The sequence below is a fragment of the Callorhinchus milii genome, unplaced genomic scaffold (genome assembly GCF_018977255.1).
Source record: "Callorhinchus milii isolate IMCB2004 unplaced genomic scaffold, IMCB_Cmil_1.0 Scaffold1, whole genome shotgun sequence".
NCBI lineage: Eukaryota > Metazoa > Chordata > Chondrichthyes > Chimaeriformes > Callorhinchidae > Callorhinchus > Callorhinchus milii.
In genome coordinates this window covers 8729281-8744120 of record NW_024704742.1, presented here as the reverse complement: position 1 = coordinate 8744120, position 14840 = coordinate 8729281, and the positions used below count along the sequence as shown (strand labels likewise).

Below are 14840 nucleotides of genomic sequence, written 5' to 3'. Positions count from 1 at the left end.
GGGACGAGCAGGAGGCCGGTCAGCCAAGTGGAGGCAGCGGGTAGTGGGTTGGGGTGTAAGCAGGTCGGAGAGGTAGGGAGGTGCCAAGGCATGAAGAGGTTTGTGGAGGAGCGAGAGGGTCTTGAAATCCATCCATTCAGTGATCCGGAGCCAGTGGGTCCTGGCGAGGACTGGTGTGATGCCGGGACAGAGTTTACTCTATGAGTCAGGATTTCCGATTCACCCTCTCACCAGTGAAGGCGAGCGACATCAAGGCAGAGGGTCACGCATACAACTTGTTTTGGTCAACCGGGCATCTGACACACGCAGGAACCCCTCACCGGGCTTCAGAGTATCCAAACCGAGCTGAGATTTCCGTGCGTCCCACCCACACACGGAACTCCCAGGGATAGATTGCCGGAGGGGAACCGCGCTCTCTCCCGGTTATCGACGGTCCCGATTATAACACGTCCCGATTATCCAATTCCAGAAAATATTAGACGCAGTTTGGCCAGAGCCGAGGCTTGGCGCATTGAGGGAGGGAGAGGGGGAGTAACGGAGGGAGGGAGGGACGGAGCGAGCGGGAGACGGAGTGAGTGAGGGAGGGAGGGAGTGGAGAGGAGAGGGAGAGGAGAGGAGAGGAGAGGGAGTGAGGGAGGGGGGGGGGGAGTGCGGGAGTGAGTGAGTGAGGAGGAGTGAGGGGGAGTCCGTACGGGAGTGAGTGAGGGGGGAGGGAGGAGGGGCTCTGTGTGACGGCTTTGCTCATCACAATAGCGCTGCTCTCACAGTGACTGAACTGAGGCTGTGAGTGAGTCACAGACACAGAGAGAGAGTGAGAGCGGTGCTCGGGGGTGGGGGTGTGGGGGGTATTGGGTGTGTGTGTGTGTGTGTGTTGTGGGGGGTAGTGGGGGGGTAGTGCGGGGGGGTGTGGGGTGTGGTGTTGGGGGGTGTGTGGGGGGTAGTGGGGGGTGTAGGTGTGTGGGGGTGTGGTGTGGGGTGTGTGGGGGTGTGGGGGCACATGGGCGGCGCTGAGCGGCAGTAGCGGGCGGGGCCGGGCGGGGCGGGCGGGGCCCGCGGGGCCGGGGATGGAGGCCGTGTCTCGGGCCGTGACTCGGGCCGCGCTGCTCGGGGTGTCGGCGGCGGTGGTCGGGGGTCTGATCTACACCGCGTGGACCGCACTGTGCAGAGGCGGAGAGTGTGTGGAGGAGCCGCGGGCCATCGGGCAGCAGGTACTGCCCTCACTGCCACTCACTGCCCCTCACTGCCACTCACTGCCCCTCACTGCCACTCACTGCCCCTCACTCCCTGCCACTCACTGCCACTCACTGCCCCTCACTGCCACTGCCACTCACAGCCACTGCCACTCACTGCCCCTCACTGCCCCTCACTCCCTGTCACTGCCCCTCACTGCCACTCACTGCCACTGCCACTCACAGCCACTGCCACTCACTGCCCCTCACTGCCCTCACTGCCACTCACTGCCCCTCACTGCCACTGCCACTCACAGCCACTGCCACTCACTGCCCCTCACTGCCCTCACTGCCACTCACTCCCTGTCACTGCCCTCACTGCCCCTCACTGCCACTCACTGCCCCTCACTCCCTGTCACTGCCCTCACTGCCCCTCACTCCCTGCCACTCACTGCCCCTCACTGCCCCTCACTGCCACTGCCACTCACAGTCACTGCCACTCACTGCCCCTCACTGCCCCTCACTCCCTGTCACTGCCCCTCACTGCCACTCACTGCCACTGCCACTCACAGCCACTGCCACTCACTGCCACTCACAGCCACTGCCACTCACTCCCTGCCCTGCTAGTGCCACTCACTCCCTGCCCAGCTAGTGCCACTCACTCCCTGCCCAGCTAGTGCCACTCACTCCCTGCCCTGCTAGTTGCCACTCACTCCCTGCCCCAGCTAAGTGCCACTCACTCCCTGCCCAGCTAGTGCCACTCACTCCCTGCCCAGCTAGTGCCACTCACTCCCTGCCCAGCTAGTGCCACTCACTCCCTGCCCAGCTAGTGCCACTCACTCCCTGCCCAGCTAGTGCCACTCACTCCCTGCCCAGCTAGTGCCACTCACTCCCTGCCCAGCTAGTGCCACTCACTCCCTGCCCAGCTAGTGCCACTCACTCCCTGCCCAGCTAGTGCCACTCACTCCCTGCCCAGCTAGTGCCACTCACTCCCTGCCCAGCTAGTGCCACTCACTCCCTGCCCAGCTAGTGCCACTCACTCCCTGCCCAGCTAGTGCCACTCACTCCCTGCCCAGCTAGTGCCACTCACTCCCTGCCCAGCTAGTGCCACTCACTCCCTGCCCAGCTAGTGCCACTCACTCCCTGCCCAGCTAGTGCCACTCACTCCCTGCCCAGCTAGTGCCACTCACTCCCTGCCCAGCTAGTGCCACTCACTCCCTGCCCAGCTAGTGACACTCACTCCCTGCCCTGCTAGTGCCACTCACTCCCTGCCCAGCTAGTGCCACTCACTCCCTGCCCAGCTAGTGCCACTCACTCCCTGCCCAGCTAGTGCCACTCACTCCCTGCCCAGCTAGTGCCACTCACTCCCTGCCCTGCTAGTGCCACTCACTCTATGGAAAATGCAAGTTTCTCATGACACTGACATTGAAAATCAACTTAAAATTTCCACCAGTTTAACTTTAAATATATATATATGTCAAGTGATTTTTTAAAATATTCAAATCTTCTCACTGCTGTGCAGGAGCTCTCTGTGAGTGTTGAAGAAACACTTAAAAATGCTATTTCCTAAGAATTTCATGTTTCCATAAATGCTAAATTATCATCTTTGTAGGAGCCGTCAGAATCTACTTTAACCTGTGTTTCCTCCCGGCACCGCTTGTATGCTTTGTGTTGCTTTGTGTTCTCAAATATCCCATTAGGAATATGTTCAGGGGAACATTTTGGGGATATTAAGTAAACAGGTGGTTTCTGTAACAGGGCCGATTGTACATAGAGTAGTAGTCTGCAGAAAGAAGAGTTTTTATAGACTTCACATAGTCTCTTCTATTATCTGTACATGTGTGTAAAGGACCATCTGGTTATTTCTCTGTGTAGCTTTCAGCAATGTGCGAACAAAGTTCAATGCTTTAAAACTCTGAATCCGTCTCACGCTGATCCCCAGTGTTAGAGGAATGAGCCTCGAGGAACGATGAGACAAGTTAGGGCTCTTGAAAGGAAACATCTCAGAGGGCTCTTATCGCAGTGTATGATTTTAAATAGGATTGGGAAAGTAAACACAGAACAATACTTTCGGACGCACCAAGACCCGTAGCAGAGTTAGTGCGCTCGTCTCACAAGAGAGAGACTTGGGTTTGATTCCCGGGCAGGGCGAAACGTTGGGGAAGTTTCCTTATTCCACACGCCTCGCTTTTTGCAGCGGGTAATAACCCCTTCAAAAAAAATTGAATGTGTGTGACACTGCTGTACACAATTGGCTGCCGTGTTTCGCCCACAAAATACACCGTCAATCCACTTTACAGTGTATTCTGCGAAGCGCTTTGAGACGTCTCAACATGATAAGGCGCGATATCAAATGCAAGGATTATTATTATTATTATAAGACAGTGGAACAAGAGGACCTAGATTTAGGGTAGCAAAGGGCAATTTCAGGACAGATTAATTTACAAGGTACTTAACCATTGACCCTGTTAATTAACCTGTCCCGAAATTGCCAAGAAAGGCAGTTGAAGGCAGGATACGAGAATAATTTTAAAAAAACTGCCTGATGCTGCGCTGGGAGAACAGCAGGATGGACTGAAGATGGGATCAAATGGGCCAAAAAGCTTCCTTCACCCGAAGCAATCTTGTGATTTGGATAAGACAAAACAGCCAGACCTGACACGAGCACCACACCCACATACCATTTCTCACAATACCCTGGGGGCACTGTTCATCTTCAGTTAGGCTGAGGGTCTGCACGTTTCGCACAGTTGTTTGCAGCCCAAAGAAAATCAGGAAATCGCTGTTGTGTGGATTTTTTTTCGTGCCCAGGCAAACTAATTTACCAGCTTTCTCTACAGAGAGATTATTGTGCTCACTTCCAGAACTCTGTGGCATCGTCAGGGGAATCAGAGACACCACTCATGCTATACTTGTGAAGTTGTCCATTTATAATTGCTATCATTTTTCCCCCTAACTTCATGCATTGCACCCCGTTTCATCCCTTATGGGTTAGTTAACTTGTTTTGAACAGAGACAAAAATGTTGAAAGATTTGCTCACTGCTGTGCGAGTCCTGTAGCTCAGTGGTTAGAGCACTCGCTTTGCAAGCGAGAGACCTGGGTTCAATTCCCAGCACAGGGTGAAACCTTGGGCAAGTTTCCTTACTCCACACGACTGATAATAATCCTTCAAGAAAAAAAACAATAATTAATTGGTCATTTCGATCTGCCGCATTTCGCCCACAAATATACAGTCAATTCATTTTACAGTCTATTCTCTGAAGCGTTTTGAGACATCTAGAAGACGTGAAAAGCGCTATATCAAAATGCAAGGATTATTAATATTACTATTAGTTTTGTCAGAAGCTGATCTTTTTATTTGGAAAAAAAGTTTATACTATGAGCCGGGCTAATTTAGTAGCACTCTCACATCTTGAGTCACGGTTGTGGGTTCAAGGCCCACATCTGGACTTGAAACTCATTGTAGTCTAAGCTGACATTCCAATATAGTACTGGAGGAGCCGCTCATTGTCAAGAGGTGTTGTCCTTTGGGTGACTTGTTAAAACAAGGTCCCATCTCTTGTTCGGGTGGACGTTACAGATCCCATAGTACTATATGAAAAGAGAAGGTGTCCTGGTGTCATGGTCACAATTTCCCAGATAAAATTGGTCAGTCACTTCATGGCTATTTGTGGGACATTGCTGCATTGCAAACTGGCTGCCGCAATTGCCTACCGGATGCACAGTCACTGAACTTTACAATAAATCCTGTGAAGAGCTTTGAGACATCCACCCAACATAAAAGTTGCTATATCAGATGCAAGGATTATTAATAACTTAAGCTTTCTATTAGGTCAGTACATTAATAGGCAATGATGCAGTAAGTACATAAATAGAGAGAGACATGAACAAACACACAGTTATAGAGAGAAAGAGAGAGTCAGATGAACCTACCGAGTAGAAAGCTGGAAGAGACCTCGTGAAGTTGAGTGACACATCCCTCAGCATGTTCAAACAGGGGAAGCCTCATGGAACAAGACAAAGAGAATGCTGGTCTATGTTACTCTATCAATTGAGTCCTATTGTAATAATGGGGATTATTCCCAAAGTGCAAAAGCCAAACGGGCTGCATGCAAGAGCCCCAGTATTAGAGGAATGGTCTGTGAAGAGATCGGTTTTCTAAATCAAATTGAAAAATAAACCCAGAACAATACTTGCAAATATTCCAATGCAGCAGAAGAAATCACCTGTTGAGTGTTGTGAAGGGTGCTCTTAGATTAAATACCAGGAATCTCTTTGTATGTCTTGTATGAGGGTAATTAATGACTGGAACTCGTTACCAAGAGTGGTTGAGACTAGGATGATGATCTCATACCAAAACAAAGTTTAATGTGCAATAAGAAGATGGAAGTGTAAAACCAATGAGATCATATAGGCTGAAGGCCTTTTACATCCTCACCTCTCTTGATCTTGTGAGAGAACAAATCAGAATGGGAGAGTCTGAGGGGAAGAGATAGCAAAACAGAGAGAGAGAGAGAGAGAGAGAGGGGAGAAAGAGGAATCCTAAGGAATACTACTGGACTGAAACTATCTTACTCATTCTATTACTACATGCAAACATATAACAATGTCTGGTTATCGCCAAACATTGTACTCTGCAACTTTAAACTAAAATCTCGCCTCTAAAGAATTTTTCACACTTTTTCTCTTGTTTTCCATTGCTTACACTCCCCGTCTCCCCTCTATACAGTATACTCCATAGGACTCCTCGTCCTCCCCCCTTACACTCTCTCTCTCTCTCTCTCCCTCATGCTTTTGCTATCTCTTCATTGTGTCAGGAGACCTGGGAATAAAAGAGAGAGAAGGACTGACAAAGTGTGTGCAACTACAGTTCATTAAAGCTCTTGATAAAGCTCCTGTTTTTGATGAGCACACGATTCTGCAACTTTTTTTAAAAAACGTTTTCACCTCTGAACAGATTGCAGACTGCAGTGCAGGTTTCTGCCTGCGGAGTTTGGTTAGGAATTAGGATTTCTATTTGATCTACCTGCTGAGGAACATTGCACATGCTGTCTCCACAAGTTCTATGTTGGTCCATAGTATGAGGAATGTAGTTTATTTTCTGACTGAGAATAGGGGCCAATGTGCAGCTCGCAGGTTTTAGGCAAAAATGTCAACAACAGCCTGTTCATATCTGTTTTATCCATTATATTATATTCACTTTCATCCTAGGCTTTTCTCATAGGATGAAATTGCTTAACAGACAAGGTAGGGTGCTTCAAGCAGGGAGAAAGAAGAGAACATTAAGGCTATTGACCAGAAGAGATACATTTATAAGACTTTGAAGATAGGGAGGCAGAAGGCTAAGAGATTTTAGGAGAATGTTTCAGAAGACAGGACCATAGTGGCTGAAGGCTTAGCCACCCAAGGTGGACATTGGGTGAGACCCAATACTCAGACATCCAAAGAGTCAGTGGGAATGAGTAGCATCAGAAGCCTGGAGCAGAATCAGTAGCCTGGAGGCTGTGAGCAAGAGAACAGAACTGGAAAAGATTGGATAGGGAGCCAGAGAGGTGTGAGTCCGTGAAGGTCAGGATAAGGATCTTGAAGTCAATCTGCTGGAGTCCTGGACATCCTCCCCACGTGAAAGGCGCTGTGTAAATGTAATTAGTTGTTGTGGTTGTAAAACAGATTCTTAATTCTGCTATGATTCTCGAAATATTTTACAAAGTATCAAATTAGTTTTTTTTGTTGATCTCAAATGATTTACATTTTCCTTTCTCTTAAAAGGAGGATCCGGATCCCGATCCCAAGGACAATGTTAAACAGATTCTGGTTCTGGGGCTGGATGGCTCAGGGAAGACCAGCGTATTGCACAGTTTATCCAATAACACAGCCAAAAGGAGTGATGGACCCACTAAAAAGTTTAACAGTGTCTGTGTTAAGATTGAAGAAGCTGAAATAGAATTCCTAGAGAGTAAGTCAGCAAGTTACTGCCTTTATAAATACTCAGTAACATGAGGATTAACTGAAGAAGATAGTGTGGCACATAAAGAGGTAACCAGTCAGTTACCAGGGTCCTCTTGTGAGTGGAGTAGTATTCAATGAATATAACTTATTGAGTCAATACCACTCTTATTTGTGATGTGCATTTGACTTTTGCTAGGGGCTATTATAACAATAATAATAATCCTTGCATTTGATATGACCGCTTATCGCATTGTTGAGATGCCTCAAAATCCTTTACACGCTTTTACTTTGAAGTGCAGTGACTGTATGTTTGTAGGCAAGCACAATATCTAATTTACACACAGCAATGTCTCAAAAACAGTCGTGAAATTAATGAATAATTTTATCTCGGGGATTGTTGGCCAGGACAATGGGAGAAACTTCCTTTTCTTTTGTGTTATGCCATGGGATCTTTAACATCCACCCGGACAGGCAGTTTCGCATTTCATCTGAAGGACGGCACCTCTGATAATGCAGCGCTACCCAAACACTGTGTTGGAGTGGCAGCCAAGACAAGGGGTTCAATGTCCTGACAACCTCCAGACGCAGAGGTGAGAGTGCTACCAGCTGAGCCAGGCTGACAAGTAAACAAACCTATGTGCAAAATGAAGTGTGGGTTTACCATATTTTAAACAACATGATGTATAATTGATTAGACAATTATATAAGATGTCAGCCTGGCTCAGTTGATAGCACTCGCACTTCTGGTTAGGAGGATTGTGAGTTCAAGCAGCAGGTCAGGACTAATTGTCTAGGCTGACACTCCCAAGACAGGATTGAGGGAGCGCTGAATTGCTAGAGGAGCTAACCTTCAGATCAGATATTAAACCGAGGTCCTGTCTTCCTGTCCAGGTTGATGTTAAAGATGTCATGGAACTATTTGGAAAGAGAAGTGAATTTCTCCTGGAGTCCTGGCCAACAATCCCCCAAATACAATTGATCATTTCTTCATATAGTTCTTTGTGATACAATGCTGTGTGCAGCTTTATTTCAAAGTTGGTAGAATATTGGGTGGCCTGTGAATACCGTCGCCACACTTTATAGAAATGTTGTGAAGCGCTTGGAGATGTTACAGGAGGTATACCAAATGCAACGATTTTTTATCATTAGCAATTTAATGCAATATCTGTAATGGTATCCTATTAATCTGATTGCTTCTCTTGCTGTCTGTGGGACTTCACTGTTCACAGATTGATGGTTGCCTTTGCTCACATGACAAAATTCATACATTAAACACATTTAAGATTTTCTTTGTTAAATACATTTGATGATAATTAATTATTTCCAGATCATTTTCCCTTTATTGACTGATGCACTTTGGATCAGTGCTCAAAATAGAGGTTATCCTGGTTTATATTTCTTCCTCATCCAAAACTAATTAAAAATTCAAATTAATTGGGAGCTATAGAACTGTAATATAGAATACAAAATGACATAGAATGATACTGCGAAACATGCCATTTGGCCTATCCAGTCTTTGCTGTCCTTTATACACCACATGAGCCCCTATCTCTTGTAACCCCCCCCCCTATTTTCTATTCTCTCATGTATTCTTCAAGTTTCCTCTTAAATACATTGCTCCACCCATAGCTTCCAGCAGTGAGTTCCACATTCTCACCACCCTCTGGGTGAAAGAGTTCCTCCTAAACTCCATATTAGATCTACTATTTAATATTTATGTCCTCTTGTTTGGGATCTCATTGTGATTTACAGGACGTTGCTTACACAGATGAGTAGCTAGAGTTTGGAATTGGGAGTTTGTTTTGCACATACCACACTTGATGTCTCTGTTTTTGTCTTGAAGTTGGTGGTGGTGAGCCTTTGCGCAAGAGTTGGCACAGCTATCTGTCAGATTCACAGGCATTGATTTATGTTGTGGATTCAGCCGACCACGAACGCATGCCTCTCGCTAAACAGGAGCTTCACCAACTGATCCAAGCAGACGCTACACTTCCTGTTGTTGTTTTGGCCAATAAGCAGGTAAACACTTTGGTAGTATTTATATCATTTATGAGCTAAATTCCAGAATCACTTGCTGTGGTTTGTGGGATACACTTGCAATTATATTACAGTACAATATATCCTTATATTGTGCCTTTCACATCAGAAGAACATCCCAGAGTGCTATTGATTCTGTTTTTTTTGGTTAGCTGGGTGTCTGACACAAGTAGAAACTAGCATCATGCTTAAAAATAATAATAATCCTTGCATTGATATAGCGCTTTTCACGTCTTCTCGCCAACCCAAAGCGCTTCACAGAATATACTGTAAAGTGAATTGACTGTATATTTGTGGGCGAACTCGGCAGCCAATTGTGCACAGCAGTGTCCCACAAACAGTCGAAGATTGAAAATGACCAATTTATTGTTTTTTTTCCAAATCAGGCATACAAATATGTGAGAGGCATACAAATATGTATGCCACTCACATATGGAAATTTCCCTGTTTGTGGAATGGAATGGATATTCGCTTCGCAGAGGGATGTACCCTATTTACCTAATTCTGGAGCATATTTTGGAGTCCTGTAGCTCAGTGGTTAGAGCACTCGCCTGGCAAGCAAGAGACCTGGGTTTGATTCTCGGCAGGGTGAAATGTTGAGCAAGTTTCCTTACTCCACACGCCTCTGTCTACCAAGCAATAAGTAAGAATCTGGTCATTAGTCGATTGGCGGATTGTTTTTCTGGGGGTAATAATTCCATCAAAAAAAAGTTGGTCACTCATTCCACGACTGTTTGAGGCTCACAAAATATACAGTCAATTCACTTTACAGCATATTCTGTGAAGCGCTTTGAGACTTCTAGAAGATGTGATAAGGTGCAATATCAAATGCAAAATTAGTATTATATTATTAACCGCAGGTTGGTGAGAGCCAAAGTTTGAGGATCACAGAGTGTGTATTGGGGTATTGCTGGAATTTAACCAGCTAAAACAACAAATAAGTTATTATTGAGAGCTGTGTCTGGCAGACTTCTGACTTGATTCTCACTGTCCGTTGCCAAGCATGTCACCTTTACATTATAAATTTACATTTATAAAGTGCCTTTCATGTCCCAGCTCAGCTCCAGGGAGACACCCCATCACTCCACGAAAGGATGTCAGTTTGAGTTTCTATGGCCGGTATATTTTTCGTCCTCTCAATAGGCCAGGAATGCTGATCACAAATGTAGCATCACAACTGGATGAGATCAACTAAATCAGCACAAATTGGATTGTATCAGGGTGTTACTGGTGGCTCTGACATTTCAGCTTTACATTGAGGTTACCTACCCCCTCCCTCTCCCCCTGGCTCGTTGTCAGACTCCACCACTGTGAAGTGCTCTGGGACCCTACCCCGCCTGAAGGATGCTATATAACTGCAAGTTATTGTAGTTGTTGTACACTGGACAGTGATTTCAGCCATCAGGTATTCATTGCACTTATACTTTCTCCTATCCATTTCTTTAAATTGACTTTTTTAAGAAAAAAATCCTAATGTTTTAAATTCGGATACATAATTGTTGTTTTGTCAACAATTAGGTGTCAAAACTGCAGCAAGTGATATCACCAGTGATAATTATCACATTGACCAAAACTGTGGTCAACAGCAGTCAATGAATCACCCTTCACCGAGGTCAGTGATAAATATTGACTGGGACTTCCACCTCATTTTCTGTTAATCGCTGTCCACATTAATCTCCCATATGAAACCCACCACCTACTCCCATGACCTCCCCTCCTTTTGCATCCAGCTGCTGACTATCCAATTACGCTGCCTTACTTGTGGACACAGTCAACCTTCCCTGAACTACCGTTATCAGTCCCTCTCAAAAAAAATCTCTTCCCTTCAACACTCTCCAGCATCTGTCTCACCTCCATCCTACCATTCCTGTGCAAAGTCCTGAAATGAGGGGCACTGGATCAATATTATTATCGCTGCTTAACCTTGCCCTGGATTTCACTCCATATTGAGCCCCTCCAGTTTGTTTCTTGTTCCGTTCAGCGGGCTCCGGTCTGCTCCATGTCTCCCGCCCGACCCGTCCTACCATCGGTGTCCGGGCATTCAGCCTCTCTGCCCCCACACTCTGGAACTCCATCCAATGGTCCCTTCGCCTCGCTTCCTCCCTTGCCTCCTTCAAGGCCGGTCTCAAAACCCTTCTCTTCAACCGTGCCTTTGGTCTCTCTCCCACCCCTCTGCCTTCCCTCACCCCACCCCTCCCCCATGCTCGGGCCCCGACACCTGACTGTTCAGCGCTTTGGGACGTCTTCCCGATGTGAAAGATGCTCTATAAGTATAATTTTGTTGTTGTTGTTCTGTCCATTTTTGCCCACAAATATACAGTCAATTCACTTTACAGTATATTCTGTGAAGCGCTTTGAGACGTCAAGAAGACGTGACAAGCGCTATATCAAATGCAAGGATTATAGCAAGAATCCAACCTTTGTTCAAGTTAAAAATAACATACTCGCATTATGTAGCAAGAGCAGCCTCTGTCTCCTTAATCAACACTGGAATCACTCTGTTCTCCTCTTCTCATCCACCACCATGGGACATTCCCCATCACATTCCAATCCTACTTGGTCCCATCACCTCTACTTTGTTTTTTCACTGGACTCTCACATTCGAACAGTCACCTGTGATGTATCTCAGGGCTCTATCCTCAGTCCCCTCCTTTACAATCCTCTACACGCTCCCCATGATTCCCACATGTATACAAATGACACTCAAATCTATTGCTGTTTCTACCCACTGATGTTCTAACCACCTGTCGGTGATGTCTGTATCACATACTGCAGTTTTGAACCCTTGAGTTTGATAAAAACTGAAGGGTTTGAGGATTGTATGATTAATGCTCTCAGTGGTCAGTTTGATAAACCTGATCTTAGCTGATATTTTAATTCCACTGTTATATCGTGATCCTGCAGTGGAAATGGATGAAATTATTACTGAGTGCTTAGTAAACCAAACTCATCAGTGTTGTATTAACTGCTGCATGGTTGCTTACTGCCTGAGAATATATCTGGTGTAAATGTGCACATCAATGGGCTGATGTGCTTGTTGTTATATGAGCTGAGAGTTACCTCATAGGGTATTTTGGAATGTTGCCCTGAGGTGTGGGGGTGGTTTGGGGGATAGAGGAGGAGTCCCCTCAACTGATGACTATCCAGTGATACTGGCAGGAAACTGTGTTCGTTATTAAAGAGAATATTGAATTACAACAAAATTACATTTGGATGTGCTACCCTGCATGAGGGGTGCAAGTTGTTGTTGTTGTTGCCCATGGAACACAATGGTCCAAAAGGTCAGTGCCTTCATGAAGGGAGAGAATTAATAAAACAAGAACTCTTTCACATCACCAGCAAAAAAAACAGTGGGATTAAACTGATAAATGAGCTAGTATGCCATGCTTATATTGTGTAACAATTTTTCCACCCCCCCCCCCCGGTCACTTGCGGTGCACCCCAAGACTCCACCCTCACCCCCTTCTTTTCCTTATTTACATGCTCCCTCTCGGCGATGTTATCGGCAGACATGGGGTCAACTTACACATGTATCCAGATGCCTCCCAAGTCTATTTCTCCTCCTCCAGTTGCGACTCACAATCCGCTGATGTCTTGTCAGCTTGTTTGACGGCCATCAAGGCCTGGATGAGCGCAAATTTCCTGCAGCTGAATGTCGGCAAGACGGAAGCCATACTCTTTGGCTCCGATCAACATCTTCTCTCCTGCAGGTCTGAACTCCTCAACCTCCCTGGGTTCTACCTCAGACTCTCTGAACCCGTGCGCAACTTAAGCGTCAGGTTCGATCCCCAGCTTTCCTCTCTACCCCACATCCGTTCCCTCACCAGCAATTTTTCTGTGTTTCCCTTTCAGGAACATAGCATTGAGGGGTTATGGATGGAGCGGGTGGGCCAGATGAAATAGAGTGAGGTGGGTGGGGGGGCGGATGAAATTGGCCCCAGGGGCACCCGTCGGACCAACCTGAAAGGATAAATTGCTTATCTTTAAGTTGCTAACATTGGTTATTGTACTATCTTTCAGGACCTCGAAGGGGCGTACAGCATTTTAGAAATCCATGAGCAGCTTTCCTTGTCTGAGCTCGGTGATGAGAGGAAGCTTTTCCTCATTGGAACCCACGTGGCCGAGGATGGGTCACCAATACCAACGAGTGTCCAAGATGCTAAGGAACTCATCGCCCAGCTGGTGCTAAACTGATGATTGAGCTTGTAACCCCTGTTCTGATTCTGCTTTTACTAATTACCTGTTGGTCATGTTTTCATAAGCAACATTTTTTAAAAAGCAAAGCTCATTGCAAATCTCTGTTCTTTTTTGTGCGATGGAGAAACTGATTTTTTCCCCCTCCCATTTAAGGAACGAGTTGTAAAAACACATCTGGGCTTAATATATAGCCAGGAATGTTTTTGCATAGTGGAGGTATGTTTTGCACTTTATTGCACATCATCGGATTGTTGAGAAAGCTGTCCAAAGTTGTTGTAATAAACACTGTAATAAACTATAGCAGTTTTTGATAGTTATTGTAAACCTCTCCTGATTCAATTTGTCTTCCTAACGGATTGATCACATACTTCCAATGCAGTAAATAATACAGTAGGAATCTTCCATTGATTGAATTTTTATTGCTTCAAACATTTCTGCATTGATTTGGGTGAAACAGGGAACAATTATACCCATATAAATTGTAACTGTAATACTGGTCTTGTTTTTTTTAATGAATTTTGCTTAATTTAAAGAAGTACTCCCATTGTTCAGGTAACACAGTCCCTTGATCCCTTCACAGCATTGATAGCCGAGCCTTCATCTAATTATGGCTCTAATCTTTGGAACTCATATCCTTAATCCCTCTTACTCACCCCCGTTTTTAATTCATTTTTAAATCACACCTGAAAGCCTCACTCCGACCACGCCAACAATCACTTCCCCTTGTCCCTCGTCCACTCCCCATCTCTGTACAGTATTCTTGAGACCTTATCCTAAGTGAAGGGTGCTACATAAATACAAGTTGTTTGCTGTTGAAATCAGAAATTATAGAGATTTGGACTTGCTACCTGATCAGGTAGATGTTGAGAATCGAAGCCACTGTATGGACAGAGTAAAGTGCATCTTCTGGTATCCTGGCCATCGAATATCCAGTAAAATTGGTCATTCAACTCTTCGAAATCTTTCAATTTCAGGTGCTATATCAGATTCAAAGATTATTATTGCCCCACTGTCATTGGTTTGTCTTGAAGAACAGGGTCTGGTTTGTATCTGGTTTGTCTTGAAGAACAGGAAGCCCAGAATTAGCACCAGAAATCTGCAGCTCCTGCTGAAGAGGAAGACTCAACCTTTTTTTTCCTCAGCCGGGTATCTGACACATGCGGAAACCCATCACCAGGTTTAAGAAACCAAACTGAGATTTCCATGCATCCCATCTACACATGGAAATCCCAGAGCTAGATGGTTGGAATAGAGTGAACACTCTCTCCCTGGAGGGACACATCCTGCTTACCTAATTCTGGAAAATATTAGCTGGAAGTCTAACAGCTAAAACTGCACATTGATATTGCTGTCCAGCAAGCTTTCTTGCTGCTTGTCCAGCTCGGACTATACTCATTAGAGCTTTGGCACGCAGGGTTACTGGGAACTGAGTGGGATGACTCCCTGTCCCCAGTGACTGGTTTGCCATTCCAGGACCTGCTGATGAG

General features: G+C 45.8%; 1 protein-coding gene across 1 annotated transcript; it reads left to right on the top strand.

The window, feature by feature from the left end:
- The first annotated feature begins 1043 nt into the window (after positions 1–1043).
- On the top strand, positions 1044–13844 carry LOC103187862 (ADP-ribosylation factor-like protein 9). The gene is made up of 4 exons (XM_042342520.1): positions 1044–1208; positions 6940–7126; positions 8963–9138; positions 13177–13844. Exons 1-4 carry the CDS (start codon positions 1065–1067, stop codon positions 13348–13350), a joined length of 681 nt encoding a protein of 226 aa, XP_042198454.1. The 5' UTR covers positions 1044–1064; the 3' UTR covers positions 13351–13844.
- The last annotated feature ends 996 nt before the right edge of the window (positions 13845–14840 follow it).

Bases quoted from the DNA above. Each gene is read 5' to 3' on its own strand.
- LOC103187862 (XM_042342520.1), top strand. From the start codon at position 1,065: ATGGAGGCCGTGTCTCGGGCCGTGACTCGGGCCGCGCTGCTCGGGGTG. The intron at 1,209-6,939 runs GTACTGCCCTCA...TTCTCTTAAAAG, and splicing joins CGCGGGCCATCGGGCAGCAG to GAGGATCCGGATCCCGATCC. The intron at 9,139-13,176 runs GTAAACACTTTG...ACTATCTTTCAG, and splicing joins TTGTTTTGGCCAATAAGCAG to GACCTCGAAGGGGCGTACAG.